A 15,080-nucleotide genomic window follows, 5' to 3' on the forward strand; every position below is an offset into this window, starting at 1 on the left:
TGACTCAAAACAGAGTAGGGAGGGAGAGCATGAGAAGAAAATTACCACTCAACAAGGAAGAGAGGTGGGAGGGAAAGGGAGAGAGAAGGGAAATTGCACGGAAGATGGAAGGAGACCCTCATTGTTACTCAAAATACATATACGATGGTGTGAGGGGGGAAGAGAAGAAAAGAGAGAAAAGTGTCACAGTAGATTGGATAGAGAGAGGTGATGGGAGGGGAGGGGAGGGGAGGAGAGTATAGGGAGGGCAGCAGAATACAACTGACACTATTATTGCAATATGTCTAAACGTGGCTGTATAACCAATGTGATCCTGCAATCTGTACGCATGGAAAAATGAGAATTCCTTCCCCATTTGAATCAAATGTATGATATGTCAAGATCATTGTATTGTCTTGAGCAACTAATAAAAAAAAAAAGTGTACCTACAATGTATAATGAATCTCCAAATCCTTGTCAATCAGTGTCATTGTCTGTCTTCTTAACTGTGGCTATCCTAGTAGGTATGAAATGCCATCTCAGTGTAGTTTTGGATTTTTTTCGGGGGTGGGGGGAAGGTGGACAGAACCAGGGATTGAACTCAGGGGCACTCAACCACTGAGCCACATCCCCAGCCCTATTTTGTATTTTATTTAGAGACAGGGTCTCACTGAGTTGCTCAGCACCTCGCTGTTGCTGAGGCTGGCTTTGAACTCTCAATCCTTCTGCCTTAGCCTCCCGAGCCACTGGGATCACAGGCATGTGCCACTGCACCCGGCTCAGTATAGTTTCAAATTTTCCTGGTGACTAATATTGTTATTTGTTCATTTCACATTTCCACTTTTTGTGTGTGTGTGTGAGACACTTTCTGTAGCTAAAACTTTTATTCCCTGGGTTCTTTCCAGAAATTTCTAGCTGAGGTGATGCGGTAGTATCGGGGAACTATAAAGACTCCACAAAGGAGTCCTCTGATGGGGCTGTGAGACACACTCCTAGTGGGACTTTCACAGCATCTGGAAGATAAGCAGGCTTGCAATTGTAGCAGCTCCAGACAGTTATTTTTAAATTGTTTAAATGCTTTTTTTTTTTTTTTCACTGAGCTAAGAGTAAGACCGAGCTACCTAGAGGCTGGTCTGCTTTCCCAGCAGGCAGAGGAAAAACAGAAGAACAAGAGGGAATTTCTCAGAAAAGCAAAAGGCAATGCCAGATGAAAGGTGCAAAATCTGTGGGATCAAGCTCCTCTTGAGCCCGGTGCTGAGGGCCCCGGGAGAGCCCAAGTTCAGAGCCTATTGGAAACAGGTGACAGGGTGTTCCTGATGGGCAGGCGTCCTGTCAGATGTGATTAGCTCATTATGCTAACGTGATACCTGGTTTATGAGTATCCCCTAAATTAGATTGACCTCAGTCTCCAAAGAGCATAACATCAACCGTCTAGTGTTGCTTACTAAAAACAAAAAAAAATTCACACTGGGTCCTAAGACGGACGTCAGGTGGACACTGTGGAGGGTTCCTATCCAGATCTGAGGTCACGTGGAAGTGGGTTGTGCTGAAGAATCAGGTCAGGAACTTTTGTCAAACTACTTTATTGGCATCTATGAGTGTGTCTCCATGACCAATGTGAGCCCCGACTGCTTTGTGAATTTCACAGACTTCTTTTTTTTCTTCCCCAATTAGGTAAGGGCTATCAGCGGGCCGTAACTATTACCCGGGCTGCACTCTGTTAAAACTTCGGTGGTTGATTTGGGTCTCAGGTAGCTCTGGAGGGCTCATTCGCTCAGTGTGGAGATGGAGGAGGTCAAGGGCAAGTCAGACTGCAGACATCCTTTAACTTGGGGCTTACGTGAAGCCTCAGCGTATCAGACTAGCTAAGTGCATTTTTAAAATCACCTTCTCACCTCATCTAAATGAGAACTAAGAGAAAAGGCTTCCAACTGACGCAGGGATTTCTTATTTTATTCTGAAATGTTCCTCCTTAGAAAGTCCTAGAATGTGATACTGATAGTTTAGAATTGAATCTATGCGGTACCACTGACGCACTGGTGACTGGGATCAAAGTAAATGCTCTAATTATCATTCTGTTATCAGTGAAATGTGGGGTAATATATATTACTACTACGTGTAACTAGCAAATCAAGATTTTAATGTTCAGTATTATTGACCAATAATACGAAATTGATTGTATGGACAAAAATGTGGCTTATCAGTTTCTATTATCCCTGACGCTCATCACTTTTTATAGAAAAATAATTGATTAATGGTCAGTTTTTACATCAAAAAAATAAGTCCAAACTCATTTAGAGAATTATTATGAAGATTTTAAATTCCCAATTATGAAAGTATATGATTTCTTATTAGATTAAACACATACAAATATTGGCAACAGTGGTTGGAATATTTCAAAAAGTTTATTTTTAAAATACTCTTACCTTAGCCCATATTTCCCTATAAGGCAGTTACTTTCTCACTCATCACAAAAAGACAAACAGAGCCAAGCACTGGTGTGGATCTAGTGCACCCTGACTCCTCAGATGCTGCAGGAGGAATTGTACAATTGGTACAAACTCTTGGGAAAGGTGCTCAAAATTATCCGCTAAAGGTAAACATACTTTTTGACCCAGCATTTCTAATTTTTGGTAAATGTTTAACATAGGTAAATGCTAATAAGTAACACACTTATAAGGAAGTTCTTGGCAGCATTATTCACCATCGGCAAACACTGGAGACAAGCAGTCACAATAGGAACGTGCTCATTTTCATTTTTCAAATCTTTATTAATATAACCTCTTATTCAATTTTTTTAATTATTTGAAAAATTTTAAATATTTTTAATAAAATGGTAGTTATCCATGTCTTGACTGTAGGGAGGGGAGAGAAGAGGTGCTTCTGGCGTGCTGAAAATGTTCCTGACCTGTGTCTGAGGCATGGTTACACTGGTGTCTCCATGAACCACATGTGACATATATGTGGAGGTGGATATAAAAATTGGTTCCACTGTACTGTCCAGATTTTCGTGAGCATTATGCATTTTATTACAGAATGTAATGAGGACATTCCCACTCAGAATCATGTTTCTTATAAAACTCCCCCTGCAATCTTGCATACGAGGGTAGCTGAACAGTGAGAGTGCCTGCAGCCCCACAGCCCACTCTTCCCAACAGGAGGCATATCTGCTCCACCAAACCGATGCAGGACAGAGCAAGTTCAATCAAAAAGTCAATTATTAATTAAGTTTAGTTCTTTTGTGTAAATTGAGGTTGAGATGTGTTCCTCTCATTTATTCTCAGTGCATCTACCCCCGTCCTCCTTTGCCCTTTTCCTTGTCTATTATACCCTGGACACCTGAGTTAGGCCACTTCTGCTGCCCGTGATTGTCAGTAGGATATTTACCCAATAAATTTCTGGAGGAATTGTACATAAAGATGATTTAAGCAGAAATCTGCAGATTTTTTTTTTCCTGTGAAGGGCTAAACAATAAACATTCTAAGCCCTTGTGACCAGTCTAAGCCCTTGGGGCCAGATGGTCTCTGTCACAACTTCAAATCCCAAGTTATAGCATGCAGCCATGGACAACCTTCTTTTTTAAAAATGGCTTTCTTTCAATAAAACTCTATTATGGATACTGACAATGAATTTTATATCATTTTCATGTCACTAAATATCTTCTTCTTTTTTAAATAACCATTTAAAAACATAAAAATCAATCTTAGCTTCTTGGACATATGGAAGAAAGCAGGGAACAAGGAATTTGGTTTCCAGGACTTATTTGCAGAGCCCTGATTTAGAGTCATGCAATTCTAAGTGACAGACATCTCCTAAAGGACCTCTGCCCCACGTCCCACGGGAATACAATACATGGTTTCCACTTGATTGTCATATTTCAGTGTGTGGCTGAAGGAGACTTCATTTCTCATTCCTTTAAGGAACACTAGATAACAAAATTAATATCAAGCCTTTGCTTCCTCTTTGACATGATTTTTTAAAATATTTTTTAGTTGTAGATGGACATAATACCTTATTTTGTTTTGTTTTTGTAATTTTTTTTTAATGTTGTGCAGGGGATCGAACCCAGTGCCTCACGCATGCTAGGCAAGCACTTTACCTCTGAGCCACAGCCCCAGCCCCTTTGACATGATTTTAATACATACAACTTCCATCCACATATTTGCAACATGGTCATTGGTAGCCACGGTGTTGATGATGAGCACAGGACTTGCCTAGATGATGTTAGTTCATATTTGATAAACAATTATTTAGAAAAATTTTATTATGGAAACTTGAAAACAGTGAAATAACTAAGGCAGTTGCGTACTATATGTGTGTGTGTGTGTGTGTGTATGTGTATATATATATATATATATATATTTTTTTTTTTTTTTTTGAGGCCCATTAACTAAGTTCCAGTGCCTCCTCCTTCCTGGGTTTCTTGAGGCCTGACACAAGAGGGAGCCTGTGTTTGCTGACATTCTAGGTCAGAGGACAAGTAGCCACTCCTTAGGGCTGAGTTTCTTCAGGGCAAGTTCGCAGGTTGGCTCCTCCCAATTCCCTGCACTATGCCTAGAGATGTGAATGGCAAATCTTTAGCCTGGTAACTGAGCTGTGTCTCTCATTCTTGGATTATTCAAAATCAGAGTTCAAAGCTGTTATTTATGTTCACACGTTGAACAATACAAACTATCATATAAAAGGGGAACTTTGCAGCACGATTTCAAACTGTTCTGTGCCTTTCAGTCGTCGAGACCCAAATGAGAGAGGGAATCCCTTAGCCACAGCAGCAGGAAAGCAGGGTGGGCCCCAGTTAGGTGAAATCTGCTGCACAAGACCAAAAACACAGTGCTCTGCGTAACTCACCTCCGTCCACCAGGAACGTCTCCTGGGCCTGTGCGCACTGTCCTAGAAGGGGTACCTCACTGCTAGCCCTGTCCTCTTGGTTTATGTTGGGCCGGTAGAGGGTAGAGTTGGGAGACCTGAAAACAGGTAAGGCCAGGTAGGGTAAACATGAGCCTGGGCTTGAATCTCAGATGCACTCCTCATTATAGATGGAAATGGAGACTTCCTAGCACCTGCTCTTTTCCAGAACCTTCACATTAACTATTTTGGTTGTTAAAGTGAACAAGAGGTGACCACGACACCCAAAATGTTCTTTATTGAGCAGACGCACAGCAGGCAAAAATCTCCCGAAGGAACTGCTTCAAAGCAATTAAGGACACAAAGGATTTTTTAAATGGATTGTTTCATATATTATTTAGGTGACTTTATTGAACCTTCGATTCAGTAACAACAGGAAATTCTGCCTGTGCAGTCTGTGTTCTGCACATGCTCTGGTTCACTCTTCAGCTAAAAGAGTAAATAGTGTGTTAGTTATGAATCTCTGGAAATCAGGGTGTCCGTGTGTTTTCTAGAGGACGAAGGTTCCAGCACTGCTTCTGAGCCATGTGCTGTGACAGTCCCCGCAGACAGCAGAGGACAAGTCTGCCTGGGATTTTGCTCAATGAATTTCTGAACAGTGACTGATTGCCGATAGTTATTAGACACCGTAAGCGATGATCAGACAAGACATGTTGCTAACTCAGCCTCCTCATCCTTTTCTGTCTTTCCCTGTGATTCAGGAGGAAGGATGCCGGCTTCTTATCCTACAAAGATCACCTGCCCGTGAGCCAGGTGGTGGTTGGAGATACCGACCGGCAAGGCTCAGAAGCCAAACTGAGTGTGGGCCCCCTGCGCTGCCAAGGAGACAGTAAGTTTTCTCAGTGGCTGTGGCTTGTAATTTTCCTAGCACGCGTAAATCGTCTTTCCGGGCTCCTTGAAGGATGCTAGAAAATGGTTTCTCTTCCATGGGTCCCGCTGGACCATCATGAAACACAAGCAGAAGCAACAGAGAGCTAAACAGACCTGTGTTTGTAGAAGAGGGCGATGGGCCGGAAGTCTCCAGTACAGGAGCCTAGGTTTGGGCACAGGATGTGGCTATCCATCTTCCTTTCATATTCATATGTAACAAGTTTGACTACCTAAGTTTATGGTAATATAAATAGCAATGCTAACAGCATAAAAGCGGCACTCAACAGCTGGGATCCCACTGAGTGCTGCTGTTAATGCCATTAGCGTGACTATTTATATCACCATAAACTGGGTTTATGGCGATATAAATAGTAGCATTATGGTTTAATGTATCATTGTAAACTTGGATTATGGCCATGTAAAGTTTGACATTATTGCTATCAAACTTCATCATCATCAAAGCTTGATGGTCCCTTGAAAGCCAAAGATTGTTTCTGCGGCTACATCTTGCTTTCAGGATTAGGCGCCACAGAGGGGAATTGGGGGCTGCTGGCTTGGACAGCGGGAGGTAAGGGAGTGAGAGTGAGGACCCATCTAATTAAGGGCACCATTAGGATTTTATGTTGTTTGATGCCCTTCTGTGTGCTTCATGTGCGGCGACAGGGAAACAGCCACAGGTTGCCATGGGGATTCTGCAGCGAGCATCCTGGGTATCGTTCTCCCTCTCTTTTCTGCACATGTGGTTTGGGTAACTCTCTGGAGAGTTCTATGCTTTTGTGATTGTGCGCCAGGCGTGGAGAGTCCTAGATTCTGCTCTCTGAGTAACTGGCCTACCCAGAGATTTCCGGCAGGCCTCTCCACCTTCGCCGCCATGGTAATGAGAATACCACCTGCATCCCGACGCCTCCTGGGGAGGCCATAAAGATTTTAGTGCCTGGGTTTGTATTCCTCCTAGCAAAGGATTATGTGAGATGGAATAATTTTACTACTTGCGTAAATCAACGGAGAATTAGACCTACTCGATAATAAATAATTGCATCCACTCAAAAAGGTGTCCTAAGGAATGTAATGAAGCATGCTTCACAGTTTACTACTTAGTAAATCGAGGCTGTCAGCAATTAAAGCAGAGGAATGTCCTAATACAAAAGAGAGATGGAGTTGGTACTGATTTTTCTCTGCTTACATTGAGAAAATGAAAATGTTACATGTAAAATTGAAACTGGTCAAAAGATCTTTATCATGCATTTATTGAACAATATTATTTCATTTGTCTAGTCAGGCTTAGTAGAACTGCACAGTAAGAAATTTAATTTTGACTGTTTAAGAAAAAGACACTGACATAAAATAATAATCAATATGCATTTTTAAACACATATGCTGAGAGACAAACTATAATGTTCTCTAAAATTAGGCTCTCATGTTTTGTAGAATGAAAATCAATTTTGTTGTGCTATAATTACCTATTAGCATATAAAGATAAAATATTTCTGGCTTATCAATTCTCATTCTGAATTTAGATTTAGAGAAAGGGCTTCCGTTAAATAATTGATTAGCTTAATATACTTATAAAAATCCCACTTCTGCAAACCTTTATTACTATTCTTAAGGAGAACGTTCTAGCAACATATAATAGGATAAGCTAGAATATATAGTTTACAGTTAATATTAGGTTGTTTTCTCCTAAACGACAAATAGTCCTCAGGAAGAATTAATTATGGGCCTGTTATTCGTTCAGCACCTGTTGGGTACTCTGGGAATAAGAGAAAGAAGTTCCAACCATGTTTGAGCTGGGCATGGCAGCACACACTTGTAATCTCAGCAATTTAGGAGGCTAAGACAAGAGGCAACTTGGTGAGATCCTGTCTCAAAATTTAAAAAATAGAAAAAGGCTGAGATGGAGCTCAGTGCACTGGAACTCTTGCCTAAGTATGAAGCCCTGGGTCAGTCCCTGGTACCACCCAAAAAAACAAAGAACAAAAAGTTTGAGAAATGTACATGAAAGAATATTGGAAAACCTAAAATAGTTTATGACTTATTAGATTTTCTGATGTAAGATAATTACAACCGTTGCTCAGTAAAGGAATGACAGAAGTTGCATTTCAGGTAGACTTTATAATTAAAAAGCATAATGGTCAATGTTCCTTTGTATTTCTATTGGAAATGTGATTAGGTTCCATTATAAAGCCAAATGCTACCTCATTCATGGACTCATGGACATCGCATGATCTTAGTTTATAGGGAATGTTGCTTCAAAGACTCTTTTTCAATCATGTTTTACCTGATGCTTTGTGGAAACAGAACCAAGGTCCATATTAAATGGTGATTTTGTGCCATACTTTTGTGTTTGTAAGAGGCCAGATCACCCTTTTTCCCAGGCAACTGAGAACATGGACTGAACCTTGAACTTGACCTTCAGGTGGGAGTCAGTCATTCCTGGCCCACCGTGCCTTTAAGGGTGTGGTAATGAAGTGTTCCACGCCAACACTGTTCCAGTTCTTGTATGTGTCTGATCTCCTTGAATTCCTACTGCCTCATGAGAGGTGGGCTAGGCAAACACTAGAGTTTCTGTTGTACAAATGAACAAAATACTGCTTTGAAAACGGCATTTACTCAGCAAATTCCTGAGCGCCCTCTCAGGCTCCTGGAAGACAGACGGAGCAGAGGATAGAAACACAAGGTCAGCATTGTTTTCCTAACTTCATTCTCTTTCCTCCATCAATGGACAATAAATTAAAATGTCTTCAAAATATGCCACTTGGGTCTTGCCTCGCCCTGAGCCCCATCTACCGCGTCGTTTCCAAACATAGCCTGGATGCTGGGGAATTCAGTTCATGTGATCTAAGAAGTGCAGGGCATTTATCCTGTTGATAGAGATTAGCTTACTTTGTGTCCATTATTGAAGTGTGTTGGGAGCTACAGTTCAGAAAAAAAAAAAACAATTCCATTGTTAAAAATGTCTCTGTCTCGGAGGAGCTGGCTAGTGACAGCCCTCACCTCAGTGTCTTCTGAATTAGGCTCCAGCCCTAGTTTTGGAGGATGAAACCACTGCCGTGGCTCTGCCCAGCCGTTTCCGTGGTTTCGGTTGATTTCCTGTGCCTGCTGAGTTTCATTTTCACTTTGATTCCTCTGAACTCATAGACCCATATAATCAAAATGCTAAAGAAAATCAGTGAGTTCCACCCAGGGATGCTGCATTTCCTATATAGCTCTGTGAAACACTTATGCCTGTACGATTTTTTTCCCCCCAAAACACATCCAAATGGAAACCTCAAATCTAAATGAAACTGCAAGTGTGACTGGTGATGGATGGTTTGCTGAGATACGAAGTGCAGAGGAGTTACCAACCCCCGTCCCAAACCATATCTGCTCACCTAGGAAGAAACAAAGGAGCCATTTAGAAGATCAAAACCCAGTAACAGCCTAGACATTGTTTTCAAAATTTATATATGTGATCTTTCTTGGAGGTGGCTGGTAAACTTGGATGGAATAGATTTCAGTGTGGGGAGGTAGAAATCTTATTCATACTATATGTGGTGACTATACCTGATTGTAGGAATATAGTATTTGCTGGTTAAATGTTTTATTCTCACCCATGCAAGGTAAAGATTTACCATATCTCCTCTGGGGATGTAGAGACTGGAAACAATTAATTAGGAGGGAGTTTGCTACAAAAGCAAGTGTCTTCAATAAACCCAGATAGAAACAATTTTTGGAAAATGTGTTGCTCAAGGACTGCTCCTGAGTCCATGCCAGAAACCAACTGGCTCTGGCTGCAAGAGCTGACAGGCAGAACCCTCACTTGAGTCACGCTGGGGATCTCAGATGAAAACTCAATTTCTTAAAGCTGCAGAGGTGGCTCAGAGGCAAACAAGAAAAGGAAAGGCAGGCAGCAGACGCAGCTCAGGAGCACAGTAGGTGGGGGCAACGTGCAGCAGGAGAGCAAGGAAACCGGTGATGGAGTTGCATCCGAAGGACAGTGGACGCTGGTTCCTTGGGAAAGTAATCACACGCGCCAGAGTAATAGTAAGGCCCAAACCTCTCCAATGCAAGCATCTGACAAACCAGGACTGTATTCTGCCATTCCCTTACCACGAGACAGCACAGGGCGTGGGTCTACGTGTTTTTCCAGGGATGAAATATTTCCACAGAGGAGCACGTGGGTCTAGCTCTCAGTTAATATGCCACGAAGGCACACAGGCCACACAACTCTGTGTCCGCGCTCTTTGCCAAATGCTGGGGCAGCAGAAAAGGAGTAGACAAACAGAGGGACAGAAACGGCTCAGTGGGGCATGGGGACAGTTTTTACTGTGAAGAGGAGGCAGCTTCCAGGTGCAGAGAAGGGTGGGAAGTTTGGCTCTTTGCCACTTTGCTGCCCAGGCTTCCAAGACACAAGGCAAGGAAAGGGCCTGGTGCAGGCTGTAAAGCAAGCATGTCCTGTCACCTCCTCCCTCCAACCTCCCCATGTCCTGGGAGCTGGAGAGCTGGAGGCTTTGTCCCTGTGGGCTGACAAGGATGCCGAAGCAGGGTCTTGGGTGGAACTGGAAGGTTCCTTTCAGAGCCCTCATTTCTGCTCCCATGGATATTAGGATTGGAGCCGGAGAGGGGAAATATGCCTCCTATGCTCCTTGGGGGTTGACATATCTAAACATGATCTTAAGATCATCTCTTTCATCCAAACCCTTGAAATCTTTTCTTCCCAGCTTCACATGTGCCTGGGATGCTCTCCTGCCCCTGCCTAGATAGATCCCAACTCAAGCCCGCCATGGCTCCTCCCCACACTGCGTTTTCCCAGACTAACCTGCACCCACTTCATCCTCTGTAAGAAAGCCTCAGTCCCCTCCCAGCAGATGGGCACCCTGGGTTAGGTGATACTGACCAGTCTCGCTGGATCATAAATTCTAACACATGAATGATGAAGAATTCCTCTCTGGGCAAAGGCAGTGTGGGAAGTGTGGGGAATGGAGGGGGTCCCATGTGGATATAGTAGCCCCTCTCCCCTTCCTCCTCTAGGTCTACCCTCCAGAACATGGAGCCCCAGAGTTGACAATGAGTGGGTGGAGAGAACTGGGGCAGGGGGACCGCAGCAGTATCTTCAAGGGCTGACTTATAAGTGGCTTAACTTACTTCTGCCCACATCCACTGTGCAAAATTCACAGGGATCCAGTCTAACTGTGGTGGGGAAGTGCAGATTTCCCATGTGACTGCGGGAAGAAATGGTGAGGACTTGTTCTGTGTCTTCCAACCTGTGTCTTCCAACACTATCTGAATTTGAAGCTAGTTCTGGAAGTGGAAAAAGTCTCCTCCTTGTCATATGCACGGAGGAAGGAAGCCACAGCTTCATTCTCCACACCTCCTGACAGGTCCTAAAAGGATTGCTCCTTTCCCCTATTGCATAGATTCCGCCTCCACTAACAGTGCGGGGAATTGCAGTAATTTAGCTTAAAGATCCTAATTGCTTCTAGAACCAGGCAACACTTTATTCCCCCAAAAAATAGAGTCTGCAATCCAAAGGGCTGAGCACAGGAGCTTGGTTTTACAGACAGGAAGGAACTGGAAAAAAAAAAGTAGACTGGTCATCTCAAAGTCCTTATAATATGGAGACAGGGAGATAATAGAAAAATAGGACTTGTTAACATCAGATTGCTACAGGTCACTTGTGACGAGGTAAGGGTTAAAGCCCTGTGGTGCCAGTGTGCCTATGTGGGAAATTTAACAGTTGCCTCTGTTTTCTTGATTTCTGGGAGGGTTGTACAGTTGGGTGTGGGTAAAGCCACTTCCTCTGTGCCTTCTGGATGGCGGAGCCTGCTTTCCTAAGATCCTCTCCTCCCTCTTTGGGTGCAGCTCTTGCTTCTGCCCGGACCTTTCTGCCACTTTCCCTGTCTAGTTGACTCTGACTGTGGCTCACTTTGCCTCCCTATCTTCGTTGTGAAAGGTTGTCACTTCCTTAGCCCCGCCCAGGAAAGAGAGGTCTCTCTGGACAGTCTGCAGGGTGGGGAGGCTTGTGTTATCAGCACAGAGGACCCTCCCCTGCCGGCTCCATCCTTGCCCTGGCCGGTAGAGACTTCTCATCTTACACTGAGGATCTGGGTCTCCTGAGGTTAAAAGACGCCTGTCCCACAGTCTCAGAGCTGGTTCGTGGAAAACCACATGGAAAGAGAATTTGACAGAACCCTGCATCTTTAGTAATTCCCCTGGAAAAAGATGAATGCTGAGGCCAGCACTCTGACCTTGGATCCCTGCCTATCAACAGCTGAGTGATGTGAAAAGGTGGTGCCAGAGTCCCCGATCTTAGCCACTGCGAGCTCCGCCATCTGCAAACTGGATAGAAAACCATGGGTGTTTGTTGGTAGCTGAAAGTTGAGGCTGCTGCTTTTTCTTTTACTTTTCTTTGACGTCCAGTCCTAGTAGTTATTTGTTGTCATTGTTTTTGTTTGTTTGTTTTTGGCTGACAATGGAAGGCAGGGGGAAACCTGGAGTGATTTTGTATAAAATCTTTAACCTCCATTTTCCCTTCATGTCCCTGGGCACCTGCTGCTGCTGCCCTGGGCACCGGACAACTGAGAAGCAGGAAAGGCTCTAGGAACCAGCAGAAAGTGAAGTTTTAGGGATCACAGCCTAGACTGATTCCCGTTAGAAAGATGGAGCCTCTGGGAATCTCCGGGATCCTGTCTAATTACAAAGGCGGCAACTTTGTCCCAGGAGAAGGGAGCCTTCTCTTTCGTCTTCCACACTCACAGTGAGTGACTTCAAACAATTAGAAGCAATGGATATTACCCTGGGGAGGAATCAGCTCTTTAAGATGATCTGGCCATTCAACTTCAGCTACAAATTCACGGTTGAAATGGGAATATTTTTAAGGGTGTTTCCATTTTACTTGTGTGTAGTGCTCTGTGTGTGTGTGACTGGCTCTCTCACCTCTTCTTTCACATACTATTTGTATTTGGATTAGTCACATCCCACAGAGGAGGGAGTTAGTGTGAGAGGGACAGATGTCCAGGCTGGAGTCTGCAGGCTGCTTGTCCTCTCCCTGGCCACTGCCCCTTCCTGAACTTGGCACTGTCCCTTCTTGAACTTGGCACTGTCACTTCTTGAACTTGACACTCTCTGCAGAACGCAGAGAACCCTAATAGAATACACTTAGATCCCAATGCAACACCGACTCCAGATACTGAAATAAAGATTTTTCTGGAAATTGAATCCTCATAGGTGGGTTCCTCCGTGAAACCCAAACCGAGGGATCTGTCTCACTATTTGCAGAAGAGAATAAGGCTTTGTCTCTTGGTTCCAAAACTTCCTAGTGTGGAACACACTTGGAATTGAGAATAACACTAGTTGACACAGATTCTAGCTCACTGCGGGATCCGTGCGCCTGGAATCAATTCAACCTAAGAGCTTTGACTTAGGAAAATGGGATGAGACCCTAATTATTTACCAGTTTCCACTTTAATGAGGGTAAAAAGTTTAACAAAGTGTAGGGAGTGAGGATGAAAGTTTGGATTCCTCTTGTGAGTTTGAGAATAAAGCTTGGAGACCTTATAGACGAGTCCCGTACAAACTTTAGAGTTCTTAGAAGTTACCTGGGATGTTGTCAAATGCAGATTCTGATTTAGGAAGAAACTTGAAATGCTATAAAGAGCTCCTGCAGCTGATCGTGGACCACACCTAGTGTAGAAAAGGTGCACGGCTATGTGTTACATCACCCTTGGCTCCAAATCCCAACTCCCTGTAGGCAACTTGTGTCTTTGGACAAATTCCTTCACCTCTGTAGGCTTCCACTACCCACCTACAGCCTTACCTCAGTTTCAATGATGTGATTGTAACAACATCACTGAAGTCACTTAAATGAAGTCTATTTATCACCTTTGCATATTTCTAAGCACACATTAAGCACTAGCCACCCTCATCATTGTTATCGGCATTCATTGTGTGAAGTATGGCAGGTTTGAAATCAGAAAAGTTCTGCCCATCTCCCTGCTCTGTGTTCTCCTGCCTGCTCCTCTTACCCTCCTCTCTGCACCTGTTCTGGAGAAGACCTGCCTACACTCTTGGCTAAATGGCAGCCATTCATTTCGCATCCTCCTAGCGTGGAGGTGGTCATGCCAGTACCTGTTTAAAGCTCACCTGCATTTGCTGAGTCCCAGGGGCCATATTCTTCCATACAAACGATTCCTCATCTTCTTTCTCCTCTTTGTTGCTCCAAAAGGTTAGCCTTCTCTTCACTGCCATCTGGTACCTTCCCTCAAAGAACCTAGAGAATCCCAACAGAATACACTTAGATCCCAATAATGTAGCGGTCTTCACCAACCCATTCCACCACAAACAGCTCATCTGGATCAGGAGCCAGCTCACTCTTTCCAGAAAGGACAAAGAGGAAACACTGTAGGCTTTGTGAGCCAGTGGAGTCCTTGTTTACTCAGCCCTGTCACTCAAAAGTTGCCAAGGGCAATATGTAAACTAATGAGCCTGGCTGGAATCCAATGCACTTTTAATGACAGAAACAGGTGGCAGTCTGGATTTGTCCCAAGGGTCACCGTTTGCTGCCCTCTGATCTAGATATTTAACATCTTTTGGAGAAATTTGAACAAATTCATAAAATCTGGAAGATGTATAATATTACGCAGATTGTTTTTCTGATTTAATTGAGATTTTACATCTTTTTTAAACTTAGTCATAGAAACCTCGCATTTCACCCGCTGGTATGTACTGAGCAAGCATTCACTCTCCCCTTCCGCCTATCCTTCTCTTTCTCTGTGTATGCTCCCAGGTTAACCCAGATGTACACAGTACCCTCCACGTGCTTAGCAATGGTCTGGGGCACTGTGTGGATATCAAGAAGCTGCAGGAAGGTCGGCAAGCAGAACACAAGCCTTCGACGGTCATGTTCAAGACCACAATTGTTTTTCCCCCTGGTATCCAGGGAAAGTTTTCAAAGCTGCAAATAATGGTAGTTCTTTTGCCTTAGAACCATCCAGTGGCTCCCCATGGGTCTTAAAATGCAAACACCCTACCACCCTCAAAGGCCCTGCATGATAGGCCCTGGTCCTCAGTCCTCCCAGCTCCCCCATTCCAGCTATAGGGTCTCCTGCCTCCAGTGTGCTACACTTGTGCTGCCTTGGAAGCTTTCACAGGTGGCTTCCTCTGCCTGGAAGCTTCTCTTCCCAAGCCTTACTGAGCCGGCTCCTCCTGAGCCACACCTCCCACTGCCATTGCACTTGCTCCATTCCACTTAGCCCTGCCTGAAGCCACCCCTGCGATGTGCAGCCCAGTTCCCACATTAAAGCCCAGCGTCTGCACAGCCAGTCCAGGATAAAAGCACAGACCCAAGG

The 15,080-nt window shown here is 43.9% G+C and overlaps 1 protein-coding gene and 1 long non-coding RNA gene across 2 annotated transcripts in view; one reads left to right on the plus strand and one right to left on the minus strand.

Moving 5' to 3' along the window:
- Positions 1-15,080, plus strand: part of Cntnap2 (contactin associated protein 2) — a 1,898,037-nt gene that overhangs the window by 1,547,042 nt on the left and 335,915 nt on the right. The window contains exon 15 of the mRNA XM_005326627.5: positions 5,586-5,713. Within this exon, the coding sequence (XP_005326684.2) occupies positions 5,586-5,713 (128 nt within the window). The remainder of the gene's footprint in view (positions 1-5,585; positions 5,714-15,080) is intronic.
- On the minus strand, positions 13,179-14,117 carry LOC144375486 (uncharacterized). The gene is made up of 2 exons (XR_013435480.1): positions 13,876-14,117; positions 13,179-13,416 (listed from the first exon to the last, which is right to left on the minus strand). It is a non-coding gene; the product is annotated as an uncharacterized LOC144375486 (long non-coding RNA).

The sequence above is a fragment of the Ictidomys tridecemlineatus genome, chromosome 2 (genome assembly GCF_052094955.1).
Source record: "Ictidomys tridecemlineatus isolate mIctTri1 chromosome 2, mIctTri1.hap1, whole genome shotgun sequence".
NCBI classification, from domain to species: Eukaryota; Metazoa; Chordata; class Mammalia; order Rodentia; family Sciuridae; genus Ictidomys; species Ictidomys tridecemlineatus.